The sequence below is a fragment of the Cottoperca gobio genome, chromosome 9 (assembly GCF_900634415.1).
Source record: "Cottoperca gobio chromosome 9, fCotGob3.1, whole genome shotgun sequence".
In the NCBI taxonomy this organism is placed as follows: Eukaryota; Metazoa; Chordata; class Actinopteri; order Perciformes; family Bovichtidae; genus Cottoperca; species Cottoperca gobio.
In genome coordinates, this window is record NC_041363.1 from 11,991,078 (window position 1) to 12,011,363 (window position 20,286).

The 20,286-nt window shown below is 39.5% G+C and overlaps 1 protein-coding gene across 3 annotated transcripts; it reads right to left on the bottom strand.

Annotated features, from left to right (window-relative positions):
- Positions 1–638: 638 nt before the first annotated feature.
- mlxip (MLX interacting protein) lies at positions 639–18,899 on the bottom strand. Of its 3 annotated transcripts, none has more exons than XM_029439994.1 (17): positions 18,305–18,899; positions 14,554–14,660; positions 13,640–13,725; positions 13,337–13,420; positions 12,807–12,848; positions 11,930–12,101; positions 11,524–11,613; positions 11,252–11,346; positions 8,719–9,274; positions 7,890–8,008; positions 7,476–7,581; positions 7,289–7,392; positions 6,914–7,021; positions 6,400–6,527; positions 6,176–6,299; positions 4,763–4,892; positions 639–3,587 (listed from the first exon to the last, which is right to left on the bottom strand). In XM_029439994.1, exons 1-17 carry the CDS (start codon positions 18,610–18,612, stop codon positions 3,481–3,483), a joined length of 2,466 nt encoding a protein of 821 aa, XP_029295854.1. In that variant the 5' UTR covers positions 18,613–18,899; the 3' UTR covers positions 639–3,480. The 3 variants fall into 3 exon arrangements, with proteins under 3 accessions (XP_029295854.1, XP_029295853.1, XP_029295852.1); XM_029439993.1 differs by having other exon boundaries at positions 7,914–8,008; positions 11,930–12,170; XM_029439992.1 differs by having other exon boundaries at positions 11,930–12,170.
- Positions 18,900–20,286: the final 1,387 nt, after the last annotated feature.

Here is a 20,286-nt window from a genome sequence, read left to right on the forward strand (position 1 = left end):
GCAGGATTTCCTGTCTTCCAACATCCCCTGCGTCCTTAACACCACAGAGCTGGTCGGGGCGGAGCACCAGCGCTTAACCGCTGACCACCTCTCCTCCTTCCGTTGCCACATGAAGAAAATGTCTGACTCCAATCAGATCATGGCGCTGAATAAACGGCTGCAGAAACACAGCGAGCACACTCAGATTGTGGGGCAGCTGATGAGTGGCCAGATAAAGGATCTGGAGTGCAGCTTGCCCTCCTTTGAGAATCAAGTGCACCGTTTTTTACATATCAAATGTCTGCTGGAGCTTCTGGACCAGAAGCTCAGCAAAGCTACATTTTGATTTCACTGCATAGTATGAATGTTGTATGTATCTATTTAACACGTTTTTTTAATTATTGAAAAACATTTTGTAATCCATTTTTACATGGATGGAAGTAACTTTAAATGTCTTGTAACTTTTAAGTCTTCTTATCAGTATCTGATAAATTAGTAATATTTATTTAAAACAAAGTGACATTCAATGGAAATAAAGTAAGTCAAGATTTTCAAAACTGTTGTTTTTATTGTGATTCAGAATCATTTAAGGCATCTTAAAACTTGTTGCATGAAGACAGTTGGGAACTTCGGAAGAGGACAAAAAAAAAACACTCAGATGCAACACATAGAAAATATCTTTATGTCTTAAAACAAATGAAATTCAACACTTAATTGGGGGAGAACCAACATGGGCAGATCTAATCTGCAATGATATACTGTACATCATCAGGTACAAAACCCCCTCACAGAAACAGCAAACAAAAGTTGGAAATCCAACCTGTATGACAGACATTTTAAAATCAGAGGGCGAGAGAAAAAAACAAACCAATAAAATGAACAAACAAATGCCGAGCTGCAGTAGAACATAGGGGCTTTATGTCATAAGTTAAATAGGCCTATGGATCACTGTAACATTATTGCATTTTGATGACTGCTTTTCCCATCTTACTGTAAATTGAGCAGCCTGGACAGCGACAGGTAAATTAAAATCGGCCATTAAAAGACATCTGCAATCCACGATAAAACACACAAAAAGCTGCACATTCATCAAATAAGAACCATCATTGGTGCCATTTGCGACCATAAACCTAAAAGTAAACGGAGATGTTCTGCAGAAAAGAAGTAAAATCACAAAATCCCTGTATGCCTGAGGAGTACTGAACTGCAAAAAAAAGAGACAAAGACTAATGAGCCCGCAGAGATCACGGGTAAGGGCCATTTATTTGACCTTAAGGCTGATGGACGTCAGACATGGCGACTAAATCTGCACAGTGTCTTATACTCAAGCAGTCGACAGAGCAATGTCAGTAACACAAAAAAATAACTGAATGGACGGGTTAACTACATTTTATTATGTCTTTTGGTTGGTTTCTGAATGCTGCGTCTTTTCACGTGGCATTAACAGACGTTATAAATAACTAACTACGAGCAGAAAAAACATTGGTAAATTAAACCATGTGATCTAACCAACATGTTTTCCTGCTGAGAAGGACCCTGACTAGATTTGTTCATAGCTGAATGGAAAATAATTACGCTGACCAGCGCAGCCCTGAGTGACCAACAAAGACCTCTAAAACTACTGTGCTAAGATCTTGTAACACTGCACATGTGAAATATAGTGTGTGTGTGTATGTGTATGTATATATACTCTATATACACACATAATCGGTACTGCTATTTCAGTTATGCTCCCTATGAGGGATGTAAGCAATATGGCTCCATTATGCTGTGACCTGCCCAGTTGAATGTATGTAACATTCATACTGTATTTAAGATGACTGCTTTCTTGTACATTTTGCAGTTAAACTCACTAGAAATGGGCAGAGCAAGCACTGTATGAAGGAAAATGTTGAGCATAGACGGAAAACCACCAAGAAACCACTTTTTAAAGGGTAACTTTGGTATTTCTGTAACCTGGACCCCATTTTCTAATGGAGACAACCATTTCTGATATTAGTCATGCATTGAGGGAGAGCAGGCGGAGATGTAATCACAACGGGCAATTCACACACACCTATTCTACCTGCTTTACATCGGCTTCCCGTCAAGTTCATGATTAATTTGAAAGGTTCTTGTTTTTATATATATTTATATATAAAGCCATGCATGGTCAGGCTTCTGAGTACATCTCTAACCTGCTCCATCCTTACATCTCCAGGAGCTCACGTAGACCTTCTGACCAGGGCTTACTGGTCGTCCCTGGTGTGTTTCTAAGGTCTGTTGTTGTTAATGTTTTATTGTTCCTTTCTTTTACATATTTTGAATTACTGTAAAGCACTTTGTGATCTTGTTCTTTAAAAAGGTGATATACTAAATACACTTACAAATAGTGTTTGTCTTTGCAAATGACTGATTCAGAAGTCTTGAAAAGGACCATCTGGAGAAATAAAACATTTCCTCTTGACATGCTTTAGAGTGCCGGTGTTTTCAGAGTTTGTTGTGTTGGAGTACCAAAAGCGTAGCTTAATTTTATCTAAAAGATTTAGACAATGTGGATGTTAAGATTTCAGAAGGAGACTTTTCCGGGCGAGACAAACAGACCGGATCAAGTATTTTACTGTAGAGTCGGAACCATAACGTTGTTAGACACTTCTGAAAAACAATCTGAGTGGTCCGTGGCAAAAACGAGCACTTTTAGTGGACGCACATTGACGGTGTGTAATTGCCTTGAAGAACTACATTTAAGCCTGTGTAGCGACTGCTGTCTGCAGCGCTCTCCCACAATGCATGAGCAATTTCAAAACTTGTTGTCCCAATTCGTCACTTAGACACAAAAACATGAGAAAATAGGTTCCGGGTTGAAAAAGACCAAAGTTACCCTTTAAGCACAGACCACCTACGAGTGATCATCAACCTGACCGTGTTTCAGGCGATTCTTTCAATTCTGAAGTGAAACCTTTACGGGAGGTTTCAGAGCCTTCAAAAACACAGACTTTATTCACAGCCAGTCCTAAAAAAAAAATCCCACATTCACATTCCTAGCGAGAAAAGCATCCTATCCATACTCTTGTTGAAAACACAAAATGAACAATCACACAATATTTCCCTTTTCAACACAATGTTGTGCTTTTAAATCAAAGGTCATTGAAATTGAAATACATATTGTTGTTCAAAAAGCAAACAACTAGTACCACCTTCCAATAAAGTAATGAAGATCTTCACTTAAAGTAGGTAAAAGTAGTAGTAGTAGTTGTCATTAAAATACAATATGATAAAAGCCATTTTTGCACAAATGAGGCTGCACAACACAACACATGTCAGGCCATACAACATACAGAGTAAAAGTAAGCCTAGCTTGCATTTATAATTGTGTTTATTTTTCAGGGAAGCCGTGGATCTGTGGAAGACGTGGTGACCTTGCTGAACTTGCTGTAAGGTGAACTAGTGATGTCATTTTTATGATTTCTGTTAAAAAGTACAGTTGGTTTTTGGGTCGCCTCACCTCCTCTGAGAGTACGGCTACACATGTGTGTGTGTGACGGCCTGGATGGCTTCTTCAGGCAGGAGGGATGGATCACTAAGAATGGACGTGGTTGTGCTCAGCTGGCGAAGGGTACTCAGCACCACTGAAAAAACAAGAAACTGCATTTTAAAAACCACAACCGAACTGTCAAACACAGCATTTTCAAGCCAACTGTGCTACGTATCTTTACAGAGTGCTACACAGTAAGCATGTAACTTGATTCACAATTTTCAAAACTGATTGTGATTTGTACTGATCTAAATAATAAGACATAATCTAAAAAACTAAAATATTTGATATTTTCCAGGACGCCGTGGGCACATTTGTCATTTACCACAACTTTTTCATGACATTTAAGCATTTAAGGACAGTCACACACCACCAGTGATTTAACTGCGGGACATTATTCATCATCATTAAATTTGAGGGGACAGCCCCACTAGATATGGAAGCTGGAAACACAACCTCCTTAATTACCTCTACGGAGGAGGTTATGTTTCCAATTCAGTTTGTTTGTCAGCAGGATTTTTCAGAAAAACTAATGGTTTTCATAAAACTTGGTGGCAGAATTTCATTTTGGAGCGGAGTTTGTACACAAATTATTTTTTACTGTAACATTGCTAGTTAATGCATTTGGCCTTAGTAGAGGTCTGTTCTATCCGAGTACCCTTCTAGTTCTTTATGGTTTCCTGCAATGGTGAAGGCCCAGCCTCAAACTGCGACTTTCAAGATAAGAAAGTCTTTTGACGTCACCTTACATTATCAGATCCAATAAGTGTCATTGCTAAAGTCAGACTGAGGAAGGAATTAAACAAATCCAAAATTATTGGAAAGTGTGATGTCACTGTTTCTGCCTATGAGATTGAAAGTGTGAAAAAAAAAAAAAAGAGATGCACAGTTAGTTTCCTGTCATGCCATGGCTGCTTGATAACTGCCTAAAAAACCCGAGATAGTGAGAGATAGGAAGTCAATCTTTCTGTTGCAACCATAATCCCCTATCATATATGCACTGAAACCCTCAAATTGTCTAGAAATTAGCCAGTGGAGCTGTATGTGAGAATGCAAATGTCCAAATCAGTCAGACCAGGACATCAAACGGACTTCCGCCTGTCAGCTCCTGAGTAGAAGGTCTGTGTGAAGTCCGATTGAGCCCATGTGAGAATAGGCAAGACCTGATTCATATGAGAAAACAGCCACGGAGTAGGTGGGCTGGTGACGTTCAACATCTTTGTGTGTCTGTTGGTGCTGGATTTCTCAGAGAAATAGTCCTTTACTTACTGGGTCTGAGCGCTGGAAGGGAGCAGTGACGATCGAGCCATTGTAATGTGGTCTGACACAGCTCTGCCCTGCTTGTAGTTGACACCATCCCATTGAATGAATCAAAGAGTGGCTTGATAATGATGCTGAACTGAAAAAGGATAATGGTCAAGGATAAATCATACTGCAGAGTGAGACGAATGCAATTCTGCCTGAGCAACTGTTTGAGCCTCAGACTCGAACAGTCCCATCTGTAGCTTTACCACTTTAAGTATGCAACTCACAAAACTAGAGCTTCATTTAGGTTCCTTGGTAACTACATAAATGATCAAGTCATCAAAATACAGTTTCTACCTTGTCTTGGTACAATGTATTTATTACACACTTTTTATAGGGCGAAAACATGAGCTCTGTCTGAGATAATTAATGGTCACACACACACACACACACACACACACACACACACACACACACACACACACCTAGTATTCGGAGCAGCGGGCAGCTACTATATAGCGCCGGGGAGCAGTGTGGGGGTCCAGTGCCTTGCTCAAGGGCACCTCGGCAGTACCCATGAGGCGAACTGCTAAACACCAGGTACATATATATTGTGTGTTAGCAAGTTATGTAACACTGCTGTGATGTCTTGAAATGAATTACAACATGTGACATGCAACAGCGGTGCACTTCAGCCTCTTGTGGTCGAATTGAGTATTATAAGAACAAACAGGAAAGAAATCACCTGAAAAAACGATTCTTTCCACCCGTTTCACAGATGAAAACAAAATGTAGCTAAGAAAGATTTTCCTGGCAAAACCTTTTATTTCCACCTGTTCTTAAGTCATAAACACAGGAGAGAAAACTATTTAGATCGGGCTTAGAAACCTTTCTCACTTGCGATTCAGGACTTCCCTATCTAAAGGCCCTGTCACACAGTGCCGTATGGCAGAAACGTATGAAGGCGCATATGAAGATTAGCATATATATGCATATACCGTATACAGAAACTACTCATAGCGTATCACGTACTTATATAAAACGTATCAGAGCGAATGGCCAACGTATTTGACGAATGCCCAACAGATGCGTAACGCATTCCTAGCGTATTCTGAGGACATGAACATTTTTTGAGCATGTTCAAAGACTTTTCACGGCCTCAGCGTTAACAACGTACACCAGCGCATTGCCGATATTTCGTATATATCTTTAAAGAAGTTTGTCTATATAACCTGGACTAAAAGTAGCTTGGTTTTCTTCAAGATTTTAAAATGTTTCAGTTGTGTCACATTTACTGTCTATTAACTTTACTGTGCATGACACAGGATATAATAATGATGTCATTTATCGGTTTGATCTGAACAAACCAAATGCTCACACTGTATTCTGTGTTGTTAACAAGCAGCTAAATGTTTTGGCTCCTTTATTGAAGGATACAATCCAGAACTTCCAGTTCTGCAGAGTGCGGTTCTTCACATATTCATTGAACCTCTCTTGAATGTGGTCGAAGCGATGCCGCCTGATGGGCACCCCTGTCACAGGCAGCTGCTCCTGACACGAGCTGTGGTTAAGCAGAAAGAGTTGAGAGTTAATTTGTTAAGTATCTGTGCACCTCTTGTCTATCAGAAGAGAGGTGACGCATACACGATGTTTTGACGTACTTAATGGAGGTGTTGAGCTCCTCGATCTCCTCTCGTAGTCTCTTGACTTCTTCCTGCATCTGCTGCCTCTCCTGTTGGAGCTTCCCAATGTGATCCACTGTCTTTTGCAATGTGACTGCATTACTGATCTAGATTCACAAAGTTAATGAATATGGCAGGAAGGGAGAAAGCAAATAAAATATTTGTAAACTATATATGAAGCATATATATAGTGCAACTAAAGATTAAATTCATTATGGATTAATCTGCCACTATTTTTAATTGTTTGGTTTATAAAATCTAAGAAAACAGTTAAAAATATCCATCCCAGTTTCTCAAAGTCCAAGGTGATTTCTTAAATGCCTTGTTTTGTCAGTACAAAACTTGTATTTGTGCATGAAACATTATTGTAACGATTAATCAATTGTCAAATAGTTTATAGATAGATAGATTATTTTTCTGTCGATTGACTTGCAGCTCTAGTCCTGAATCTGTTGCAGATGTTTTATGAAGACACACAGGTACACATACTTACACTTGATTGTGACTTAAGAGTGGGAACCAGGTTGCAGAGTGTTTTAAAGCCAATGTTTATGTTTGATCGCCTCTTTTGCTCTGCAGATATGTGTGTTGTCCTTCGGCTCTGTCACACAACAGCAGTGGAAATGTTACACAGAGGCTTATTGAGATTGTGTCATAGATTACAGAGGAAAAAGGGAAATTCTACGGATGTAACTAACAGGGTTATGCATCTGCCAAGGCATTACATTCAGTCTTAATGCATTTTCAGCATCGTTTCAACACAAAGATAAACCTGTGAGAGGCCAGTATGTCTTTCAATGATAATAACTACACGAAAATGAAGCAATCATGCAAAAGCAAACCATTTATGTTATCAAACAAAACAAACCTGATTTTGTTCCGTCTTTACAAGAGGTGTACTGCTGCTGTTGATCAGTGACTGGGGACTGTGAACTTGATCTAAACCACACGGTGATCCTGGCTGACTCTGACCTAGAAAGAAAAAGACAAACACACTTGTACCAATTTGTGGGTTTGGAGTTAAGATGTGCTTTGTGGGTAGAGTGAAGTCTCACCGACACTAGAAGAGGCTTTCTGATTTTTGCGACTGGAAGAATAAGACTTTTCTTTGGGGACAATCGGTTGTGGAGACTTCTGAGACACAACGTGATATCCAGGAGCCTGAAAAACATGAAAAGAGAACAAATAGACAAGACATTTAAAAAAGAGGTACAAGACTGAGAAGCACTCAAATGAAACATGATCTTTTTTAACTTTAAAACTGATCACCTGAGTGTTAAGACAGGTAAAGTTTGAATTTCACATTCATGAATTATTCACATCACAGCAAAAATAAACAATGAAATGTAAATGTTGGGAGTTTTGTGATTCTCTATTTGCAACTCAAGTCTCGTTTGAGAACGAGACCCCGTGTCTCAATGAGATTACCCGTCTAAATAAAGGTTGAATGAAAAAAAATAAAGACCCACTGTGACGTCGGGGCTGAAACATACCCCTCCAAGTTGAGAAGGAGCGAGGACCACCCCAGTATCTGCTTTCAGAGGTGTTGGTGTAACAATTACAGCATTGGCATGACCTGGGAAAGGGGCTGAGAGGATGAACATGGACAGAAAGGCAATCAAGTGTTTGTTTTATGTGCATTCACACGTGAACATCCATAAATTAAACTGCCTTTTTCCTCAGTGGCTTTTCTGTCTATGCAGAAAATAAACTCTGTGGTTAACATAAGTCTTAAAAAGTTTTATTGCACAATTGAATATCTTAAAACCTAATTTTACAAAGTTAAGCTGTCCTATTAAAACAAAAGCAAGGGGCGCCTTTATGGCCAAGGGGGGTTAGGTTGTCGACCATGTACTGCAACCCATTGTTGTAGATATTATTAGCCTTAGATTAGCTTTACACAATATTAGAGCGATTAGGTATAATAACAGTTATTTAGTTGCAAAATATTGAAAGATATATTGAAAATGCAGTTTTTTCTGAACAAAATAAAGAAACAGATTGTGTTTGCTACGGAGTATTTTCCTGAATTTATCCAAATACTGATTCAGTTCCATTGGAAATCTACCAGCAGATGTTTTCTTCTGTGCATGCTAATAGACATGATCAGTGCTACAAGCTACAAAGAATACAAAACTTGTTGTAATTCACTATAACTGAATAAGAAAGGGCATGGCCGCTATCTTGTGGTATTTCTATTAAAGTGCCACGGCTCTACTGACAGATCAACAATATCAAATCCACACTTTCTTCAAATGCAGAACCAATATCTCGATCTTGAGATCAGAAACTACAGACCTGTGAGGATGAGGTGGGCGGGTGGGAGGGAGTTAGCAGGAGCAATCCTTTGCACAGGGCGGTTTTTGTTGGCACTGGATGACTGAAAGGGGCGAGGCAGGACAAAAGTCTGAGGGTGCTTGACAGGATTGGCTGGCAAAGGAGCCAAGTGTTGGAGTTGGGAAGGAGGAGGTTGTGTGGATATGGAGCTATACTCAGAGGCGTGGCTGAAGGTGGGGGCTGCATCGCTGGGTGGGACAACAGAGGAGGCCGAGTGTGTCTCATCCAGCGTTGAGGTGTTGTCCAAGGATGAGGGAACCATGGGTGCTGCTGAGGTTATGTCCTGACCCGGAAGGCACTGTGCCAGAGGATCACGAGTTAATGGCTGAGATACTGACGAAACTACTCTTTGACCACTGGGCGCCACCTGCCCAGGAAATAGAGGCATGTAGTTTCGTACATAGGCAGAATCACCACCGCCTGTTTGACTGGTATGACTGGCCATAGAAGCTGGGATGGGCAGAGACCCAGGAGGGGATATGTGGTTGCTTGTGAGCATTGAGGACATTAACTGGGCCTGGCAAGGGATGATAAAGGGAGAGGGAACAAACACACTTAGTCCTTTCAAGCGCAATATGAAACAGAAGAGACACAATTCTATGCAAGTTCATATTGTCGTGGAAATGTATCATGTAGTCTTCTCCTTATATTTTATCTCTATAAAGTTGTTTGGCCTTACAGTCACTAACCCTGTGTTTTCTCACAGTGGTCATACACATGTCTGATATCTGCTAGCATTTGACAGACAGTAAGGCGCCACTTTGACCATATTGTCAGGCAATTAGCAGACGGATGTTAACTGTTGTAATTAACATGTGAGATGTCTCTATGGCTTTTGTTCCCATTTAATAGACAGAAATGTGTATTACTGTATAAATGACTTGTGTTTCTGTATACTCGGGGTCAGATACTTGTAGCAGCTGCAGGTTATCTGACTCTTCATTAAATAACACCAACGCTCTAACTTCTATATTTGTTAATTTCTTACTGGCAGGTGATTAATTTTTTTATTACCACCACACATATTACCTGTAAATGTCAGAATTCAACCTCTCAGTCTGCCTGAAAGACCAAACTATGATTATCCAACTTACACTTCTGTAAGTGTTTCTACATTTAGCTAATGCTGATACTGTATTTATTGTATGTATTGTGTTAATTATCCCACTTCTATATGTTTCTGTGTGTTCTGCTAATGTTGTTCATTGCTGCGGTTATTATATATATATACACGCCTTTGAGGCATGCTTTGTGATATTGTGCTATAATAAACTTTGACTTTACTGGATGCGTTTGATTGACACTTTAGGATTACGCAATACATAAAAATGAAAGCAATAAAGGAGAAAACATGGCATCAGAAACAATAAATAAAACAAGGTCAGATAACAACATGAATATAATATGATAAAAGTTTAATAATTCAAATGATAAAATATTGATGAAACCCCAAAATATTAAGTAAATTGTAGCAATGTAGTAAAGATGTAGTGTTTTATTGGGCATCAACCTTGCGTTTATATGGATAGTGTCGGAAAAAATAGATTCCGTAAATGAGCGCCTGCACGGAGCCTGTGCAGACAGCGTGAGAGATGCAAGAAAATAACTTGTCTGTAGACGTGGGGTAAACCTTTCCTTTATAATTACTACTATTCATTTGTCAGAAATTCAATTTCAGTGGATTATGATTCAAATATTAATGAATAATAAAATAAAAAACTTAATTTTCCAACTTGCACTAAAGAAAACACTAGTTTTCCTTAGAGTTTCCTAAGAGGGGAGGGGAGGGGGGAGAGAGAAAGAGAATTGTGGACAAATCTCTTTCAAACTGGCTGCATTTATATCTGTGTTCACTTTCTATTCAACCAGTTCAGGCAGATGCAATACAAACATATCTTTGAAGTGTTTTCAGCCAAGTTAAAGTTAAAGAGGCCACATCACTGCCTCCACCGGCTTCCATTGAATTGAAGGACACCATTTAAGATTCTTTTACTTGTTTGAAAAAATCTGTCCATGAAAATTCCCTTAAACACACGAACATGCTGCCAAGAAAAGTCTTCTGTTCAGCGCTCAGATACAGTTTCTGTCACAAACTGTAACTGGACCGACGGTTAAGCTGTATTTATGGAACCAAAACAAATGACTGCTGGGAGAGCTTCAAGAATGAAAGAGCGGCATGAAAGAGAAGCTACATATAAAGCCACATTTTGAGTGTGTGTTTGATTCTCAAAGGAATATAAGTTTAATGTTAAGCAGTTTGAGAAGTAAGTCATGTATGAAAAGTGCTATGTAAATAAAGTTTAGTAATATTATTATGTTACATAGATTTGTATTGTGTGTAACTACAGTAAGACAGAAAGATGGTAGAAGAAGTGGCGGGAATTGACAAAAAAAAACAAAAAAACAAAAGTCCTTACATATTTCCGTATAACAGTTGAACATAATTTCATGGTGGTTGTGTGTGTTAGGGGCTGTGTCTTGGGTTGGTGTTTACCTGTGTCTGAGCGCTGCTGCTGGGTAGAGGGGTGACAGATGATGCAGTGGGTAAAACAGAGGGGAAGACGGGCGGACGGAGGCTGTGAAATAAGTCTGGAACAAGAGTCTCTATGTTAGCTAGAGGTTAGTAAAACCACACTACCTTGTGTGTTAGGCTAAGCCAACAGCTTTAGCAGAGTTACTAGAACATGTGCGCTTGATTGCTGTAAAGTGTGCACTATTAGTGTGTGTGCAGCACGAGTGCAGCTATGGGTGGTGCGTTACTCCTACCTTGCAGTGGATCAAAGGAGTCCATGAAGTCGAGGTTGGGTTGTAAAGGGATGAGTCCTGGTTGGATCATGTCTGCGTTCCCTGCATGAGCTGTGGAAGGTAAAGAGGCAAACAGAGGGAGAGTAGGGGGAAGACGGGCCGGCAGTGGCAACATTGGAGAAATTAAAACATTTTCAAATCAATATTTAAAGGAATATTTCAGCCCACAAAATGACCATTTGTATATCAATTCTCCGTTCACCGTGAAAGCCTGCGATTATTCATGAGGTAACACAGGTGATTACAAATGATCATTTTTGTGGGTGAATATTCCTTTAAAATCACATGTTGAGCACGTTTGAAGATTATAAAAATGTAATTAGGATGTCACTACTGATTTCATAAAATACACTAAAGATTTTCTCACCAATCTCCCTTGGATTAGGCCAGGCTATGTGCTGGTGCGAGGCCAACGTAGAGAACAACGTGTCTGTAAACTCAGACATCAGAACGTCCATGTCAAAGAGGGGGTCCATCTCCATAGGGGCAGGCGTTTCATTAAGTCTACGAGGCAGACGGCGTGCAGCAGTCTCTTCATCCTGATAAAAGGAGACACGGAGCATGTCTGGAGAGACTTCCCCAAACAGCGATAACTGCTCCTCTGGTCCCTTTGAGTGTTCAAAATGCAATCAGCAAGCCAGTTAATGACACACAAGCATGCAGTGTTGAGTACAGCAAACATGGGCTGGCACTACACTAATAAACAACACTTTGTCTCCACACTTCATGCACTAGTCTTAAAAAATAAATCTATATATGGATATATGAATATATACACAGTATTCTTTTTATTTAGCCTTTATTTATACAAGTAAAATGTCATCGAGACACAGGGTCTCATTCTCAAGAGAGACCTGATCAAATGGTAACAGTACCATACAAGTTACAGACTTACAGGACACTAAACACAGAGGCAACAGTCAAATAAAACATCATGAAAATATTGTCATTGAAAATGCACTTAACAAACACCGACAGCTGATTTCTCCAGATGTTTTAAAATGAGTTTAAAACGTCCCAGGGGGATCAAGCTGGAAAGCTTAAGTTCCTGCTGAAGCGTATATTTGTGTCTGTCAGCAAGTTACAAGATACCTGAAGTGAAACTAATCAAAAGGACTTTACATAGCCGAGGATGATCTATTGAAAAGTATATAATAATGTGAGGGGGGCCGGGTTAGCATGGGTTAATTCATGTTGGTACTAACAGCACTTTGTTGGGTTGAGCATGATGCAGTTTTGCATACCTTAAGCAAGCTTGACAGGTCATCATCCTTGTGCTTTTGTAACTATAAAGGAGATATAGAGTGTCACATTAGATAGTTATAAATGTTTTATGAGCAATAAAACAAACATATATAAAATGCACAGTATCCCTCTAAACAAGGGGGGGGAGCCTTTTTCATATCAAAGGCCATTTCTTTCAAAATTATTTTAAGACACAGCCCATTCATTTCACCTTCCTTTCATGGTGGTGGTCTACGCTTTCTCTGTTTTACACTCGCCATGCTGCGTTCACTGATGCCAATGACAGTCTCGTTTAATACTGAAGTTTTTTTACATGACGTGACCACGTGATGACACGTTCCCGCTCGTGTTGTGTTCAAGGACCCTGACCTTGGCCAGGAAAAACTGCAGTTTATTCTATTGCGGTTTTTATAATGTGTGTTTATGAATTACCTCGAGGGCCGGATCAAATGGTCTCGCAGGCCGGAGGTTCCCCACCCCTGCTCTAAACTATTACAGTGCATTGAGAAAGAACTGAACGATACGATACCCTTTTTTTAAAGTATGTTCTCCACTTGTGGTATTCTCTTATGACGATTTCAATTCTTCTTTTCCAGCATTTCCCCTCTGTGGCCTGCAGAAGAAAGAGGGAGATTTTAAATATTCTGACGTCCATAACTAACACACACAAAGAAAGGAAGTGACAAGGGAAACATAAAACTCAATGACAAGTAAGTGTTTGAGAGAGTGAACATAAAATAATCCATGGGAGGATTTCAGGGACAAGAAACAAAACACGAAGTCGCTATTGCTGCTCATGCACCATGTAATGTTTAAATTGTTGTGTCTTTACCGGTGCAGGACGATGGACGTCCAAGTCCATATTTCCATCAAGGGGAGTTGCAAAGTGGCAAACAGGATTATCCCTTTTCTCCACATCTGGGGGTAGAAAAACAACCTCAAAGTCACCCCCAGTCAAAATACACAGGAACTACAAATACAGTTAGGGATGAGGCGATATAGGATTTTATCGTGAATAACTTCACATTAGTGACTGGAAAAAGCTCGCTATCATGTGTGTCCCAGGTGTGATGCAATACAAATATTTGTTGTTTTTTAACTAAATGTAAGGTTAAATGATTCCAGTATGTTTTAGTGCCATTTTAAGAGTTTTAAGCAGATCGATTTTTCATATTTTCAAGATTATCGGGATAATATCATAAATCCCAATTATCTTGGCCATGACATTTTCATATCGTCAAATGCTTATTTACAATACAATAAAAAATTATAGCAACCACTGCTAAAAATGGACAAATGAACATTGATTGCTCAGCAAATAGCCCATGAACAGCTTAACCTCGTTTGTGTTTATTTTTGAGACATGAATGAGTGAAGCTATCAGTCACTGTCACAAAACTGCTCATGGTGTGTAAACAAGCCAATACTACTGCAGCAAGTTGCGAAGAGGCCACCAATAGAAAAATAAAACCCAGTTCGGTACTGTAGTAGTTCATGATTTTACAGATAATGTTGCAAATACTGTTAAGTGTAGACTGTATTAACTATACACCTTGGAACCGAGAGGAAATATAAAGCCTGGTGACATCCTGGATCCTCAAAAGGGAGATATTATGTGGCGAAATGTACATGTATCTATATAAAGAATAAGATTTATATCTGCCCACCTTTTCTGACTACAGCTTATTGAACCGGATCCTGCAGTCTACACACTCTATAGATACCAAATGAAAGAGGAACTCTTACACTGCATGTACCAGGCTCTCCATATGGCGTTGTTAAGGCGGATCTTGTCTCTCCAAAGCAGTTTCAGACCTTTGAAGTTCTTCCATTTGGGAGATACCAACTTACCACTGAGAAGACAAGAACATTTACAGTGAAATCATTTCCCAAGTGATTAGAGACACGAGACACTTTATGAAACAATAACGATGGCTTAACTTGAACAAGTACATCAATATCTCAACAATAATTAAAAACCTTCAAAGATCATAATGCTCTCCTCTGAGTGAGCAGAAGAAGAAGACGCCCTGGTATTCTAGCGTGTAGAGGATAAAAAACTAATTCCACAGACTTAAAAGAATTTCAAAGTTAGTGTTATTATAAATCTAATCTGCTCCACTTTAGAAACGTTGTCTCTGTAATACTGACACTTTACAATGACTCGACCCTAAATAAAATAAATAAATACAAAAGATATATAACTGTAACACTGAGCCAGCGTCCATCACTCAGGAGTTACATGTCTGATGACGGCCTGAATGTGAAAGTACTTTTCTCTTGCCACAGGAACAGGAAAAAAGCTAAACTCCACTGTGAGAATTTGAGTGTACAAATAATTATAAATAATACAAAAATAATAAAAAAGGTACAGGTCACATTGACCAACACTGGCAGTGTGGTGAAAAGACTTCAAGAGATAAAGCAAGCAAAACAAACAGGCAGGAATCTGCCAAGGTCACGCTCAGTTTAGAATAATAGTTACAAGTGGGATATGGAAACAAGGAGTGACATAAACAGAGAGGGGAAAGAAATGCGCTATTAAATGTAAAACAAGGCGACGTCGGAGGAATTCATCAGTGTGCACTGTTATGAGTATAGTATAACAGTATGTGAAATTCAGTATTACAGCACAGTGACATAACATTACTGGAGCCGTCTCATAAGATTTTGTTTAAGTCAAACAAACAATAATAAAAAGCTAAGTTGTCAAATATTTGGACTTAAACTTTGTGGACTCAAAGAATGCTTACATGAAGTTTAATGTATTAGTACTATTGCACTATAGCAGTAATATGCATCAACTTCTTGTGTAGAAGTCTTCTCCGGACAGTAGAGAATGACTACCAACAATGTTTTTTCTCATTTCCAATCTGCTTACATAGGGAAATGTTTATCACAATCCAAAAATGCTAACTCAGTTTCCCTTTTTCTCTCCTTCCTCTCCCGTTACAGTCTGTCCTTCCTGTCCACACTTTTCCCGTTGTCATTTGTGGTCCTACTCTTTGACTGTATAAGTCCTTGAGAGTTGAAAAAGCTGCTTCAATAAGTAGTCCGACTTGAATAGAGAAGAGGCAGTGTTATAGGGGGAAACTTTGCAGATCCACTAATGTATTTGTGGTGAGTAAAGGCTCTCTTGCGCACATAAATACTCATCCCTCGGGTGTATGACAACAGCAGAACAGTAACTGGTAGTAGTGCTTTCCTGCTCTATAAATAGTTGAGCCCAAGTTGCTGCCATTTGCAGAGTCAGAGGGAATCCTCTGAGCAGCTCTGAACCAGCTACAGTAACACTACAGCTGTTAACACAGAACCTTGAGTAAGATGAGCCCAACTTTTAATACCTTACCCAACTTTCATTTGCACCTTTTAGTTTGAGAATGACACTGCTTTAACTATCAGCTCATCAACATTCACAGGATACTGGGCTGCATTATAATTTACATCTTTTAATTGACATCACTCACAATATATAGACTAAATACTTTTTCATGCCGTTTGTCAGACTAAGTTAAATAATCGAGGACAAAGATCAGAGCTAACCAACTCTTCAGGGTCATTTATCAGTATTTGGGACATTTTATAGACCAAATGATAAATAGGAAATGATATCGACTGATATGTGAAACAATTATTTTCAGAGGGCGTGGTGAATTTGGGGGGGGCGGCAGCAAAACACATTTTAGCCACCTAAAAGAAAGGCTCACCTAAAAATAAAATTAAACCAACATCATTAAATTTAGCCTATATTTAGAATATTTTCCATGCTTTAGCTTCCCCTGAGACAGCACTTTATGAAGGGGAACTGAAGCTGTTATATTATTCATCTATGCTCTTGCCAAAGCCTCCAGACTCCATTAATCCAACAGTATTTCTTCCTCACAGAACAAGGGAGTTGCTGGTCTGCCGCTGCCTCGATTGATTAGTTAGTTTGTGGCAAAATAACACAAGCAAGCTAACCAGTAGAGTCTGCTGCCTCTGAAGAGAGCATTAATAGCGGTTTCAGTCCCCCGACTGAACCTCATACTTCACTTCAAACTATCCAAACAATCCCTCAAAATGTGAAAAATGTACTATACAAGTGTTGAACCAGAGTTTCAACAATCTAAACAAAGCCTATTTCTTCTGTCATGAAAGCAGGAATGATTTGTGTGATGAGATTTGCACAGCCTGTGGCAACTTTGACGAGACACGCTCAAGCTTTCCTGGCATCTTGTTTTGGCCCAATACCTCAAAAGATTAAAGTTTGTTCTTGAATGCTTATTAAACACGTTCTACCCTGAGTCAGAACAAAGACCTTTCTTTTTAAAGAGCAACAAGACAAGTTATCTGAGTTAATCAGGCCATGTCCTCAGTGCTCATAATGTCCCAAAACAAGTACATTTACTTAAGTACAAATTTGAGGGGATTGTACTTTACTTGAGTAATTCCATTTTACGCTACTTTGTACATTGTATAGCTCGAAATGACAATAAAGTTTTTTGATTGATTGATTTTGATTGAGGGAATTATTGTACTATTTACTTAACTACATTTATTTGACCGGTTCATTTTCAGAATATGATTTTTTTTTAAATTAAAAACATGTGATAAGCTTATAAAAAACAATGCATGGTTTAGGATGAAACCAGTGGTTTCCAAACTTTTTGGCTCAGAACTTCTCACGAAAAAACAGTATCTAGTTGGGGCCCATTTTCATGTTTAAGATGTCTATGTGTTGTTATCATTTCATTACATTACATTACAGGTCATTTAGCAGACGCTCTACAGGGACAGTCTCTCTGGAGCAACCATTACCATGTACTCTCTAAACTTCTCAAATTGCTTTATTCAAATAACTGTACGCACCCCAAAGAGGTAAAATTATGTGACCATTAGGAGTCCAACCCCTTAGTTGGGATCTACAGTACCAAACCAACTAATTTTTTATTACATTTAATTTGGAGATTTCCTGCTTTTTCTTTGAGAAAAGGGGATGGACATTTTGTTAACCATTTTCTAACATTTTATAGACCAAACGATTAATCTAGAAATAGTTAGTTACAGTCGTAGATTAAATTGTCTTAACCTTGGTTACATACAACAGTAAAATGCTTCCAATGCATTCATGCATTAGTAATAACAATCCGATATTCTTATATTTAATAATATATCAGTTTTACCTTTTATCTGCAGATTTTTGCACATTTACATCTGTATTTAAATTAAGTAAACTTTTGAGTGCAGCACTTTTACTTGTGATGGAGTATTGTTACTCTGTGGTATTGCTACTTTTATATAAGTAGAGTCAAAGTATTTCCTTTCGCACAATCCTGAGTGGTCAAGAAGGAAGTTACATTAAGGAGACTCGTGACAGCAATTTCACACCAGTGTGCCCCAGACACTGATTTTCTGATCCGCACAGGATTGAAGAGAGCTCAACATGAACTGTGTGAAGGGCTGCAGTGAAAATGATTGTGAATACACGGGGGGGGGGGGGTGTGTTATAACAACGTACCTGTACGCCAGAGTCATGCACTCAAAGAGTTTGGTCAGTGAAGCATCTATGGAGATGTGCGACATGCTCGCCTTGCCAAAATGATAGGTCTGACAGGTCTGTTTGTTGACAGTATCAAAGTCGTAGCCTTTCTTCGGAGGGTGCTCGATGTGCGGCGAGGACACCATGAAGTGTCCGCTGTGGATGACCTGAGAGTCCAGCCCGTCTGACCTCCTGAGACCCAGCTGAGTCTCCTCCGCGTCCGAGTCGTCATCTTGCTCCTGCTTTATGCTCGCCGGTGTTCGCCGGTAATTCTGCCGCAAAGACATCCCTCTCTGTCGGTAACCCACCAGACAAATAGCTAACGTTAGCCAGCAAGCTAGGACAATAAAAATCTCCCTTTCATGAGGCTTGCCAGTCGGCGCTAGAAGACGCGTTTTAGGCTGACTCTTCGTTAAAGTGTTTCAACTTCGTGCCATGAAGTCCAAATCCTCGGTGCACTCATTTTTAAAGCTCGCTGTAGGTAATTAATGGCCCAAGTTAACTTGTTGTTGTCTTGTTGGATAGTTGACGTAGCTAGGAATCGCAGCGACCAGCTGACGAAACAGTGCTTGAAGGCTCCTCTCTGTCCGGAAGTTCCTGTGTTGAAACGTTTCTGATTGGTTGGAGTCAGAGCCCCACCCGCCGGAGAACTCAAAATAAACCAGAAGCGACAGGTTGGACAGAGAGCAAAACAATTGTACTTGAAATGTGTCAAAATGATCTCGGCTTCAAATGACTACAGTCACGACTAATGTATAAGTAGTATTTGCTATCCGTGTTAATTATATAAATATATTACTCTTGCTTCTGAATGAAAACAACAATGAATTGATGGTCTCAGAGATTACCACTCCCTGATACTTCAAATCAAATCAAATCAAATTTATTTGTATAGCCCAATATCACAAATTATACATTTGTCTCAGTGTGCTTTACAGACTGTACAGGTTACGACACCCTCTGTCCTTAGACCCTCGCATCGCACAAGGAAAAACTTCCTTTTACATAAAAAACCCGGCAGTCTAAGCCTATAGCAGCATAACTAGGGGCTGATCCAGGGCAAACCTGAGCCAGCCCTAACTATAAGCTTTATCAAAAAGGAAAGTCTTTAGCCTGCTCTTAAATGTGGAGAGTGTGTCTGCCTCCCGAACACAAACTGGAAGCTGGTTGCACTGGAGAGGAGCTTGATAGCTGAAGGCTCTGGCTCCCATTGTACTCTTAGAGACTCTAGGAACTACAAGTAACCCTGCAGTCTGGGAGCGCAATGCTCTAGTTGGTTTATAAGGTACTATGAGATCTTTAAGATATGCTGGAGCCTGACCTTTAATTGATTTGTAAATCAGGAGAATTATATTCTGTATTTTACCGGGAGCCAGTGCAGAGCAGCTAATACAGGAGTAATATGATCCCGTTTCCTTGTTCTTGTCAATACACGTGCCGCTGCATTTTGGATCAACTGAAGAGTCTTAAGAGACTTTTTGGGACAACCTGATAATAATGAGTTGCAGTAATCCAGCCTTGAAGTAACAAATGCATGGACTAGTTTTTCTGCATCATTTTGAGACAGGATGCGTCTTATTTTTGCAATGTTACGTAGATGAAAGAAGGCAGTCCTTGAGATTTGTTTTTTGTGGGAGTTAAACGACAGATCCTGATCAAAGATGACGCCAAGATTCCTTACGGTGGTGCTGGAGGCCAAATTAATGCCACCCAGAGCTTCTATGTCATTAGAAAATGCGTTTCGGACAAACTGAGATCGCTCAGATAAATAGGACTTGAACGAGCTTAGTGCGGTTCCTTTTATGCCAACACAATGTTCCAGTCTCTGTAGTAGAATGTCCTGATCAACAGTGTTGAAAGCAGCACTGAGGTCTAACAAGACAAGAACAGACAAGTCCTTTGTCTGATGCCAATAGAAGGTCATTGGTAACTTTCACCAGTGCCGTCTCTGTGCCATGATG

What these genes read in the sequence shown, in the direction of transcription:
- mlxip (XM_029439992.1), bottom strand. Translation starts at nt 18,612, where the DNA reads ATGTCTTTGCGGCAGAATTACCGGCGAACACCGGCGAGCATAAAGCAG. An exon ending in GAACATACTTTAAAAAAAGG is followed by an intron (nt 12,849 to 13,336) that starts GTATCGTATCGT and finishes TCTCCTTTATAG; the next exon opens with TTACAAAAGCACAAGGATGA. An exon ending in GTTTCAGCCCCGACGTCACA is followed by an intron (nt 7,582 to 7,889) that starts GTGGGTCTTTAT and finishes CATGTTTTTCAG; the next exon opens with GCTCCTGGATATCACGTTGT.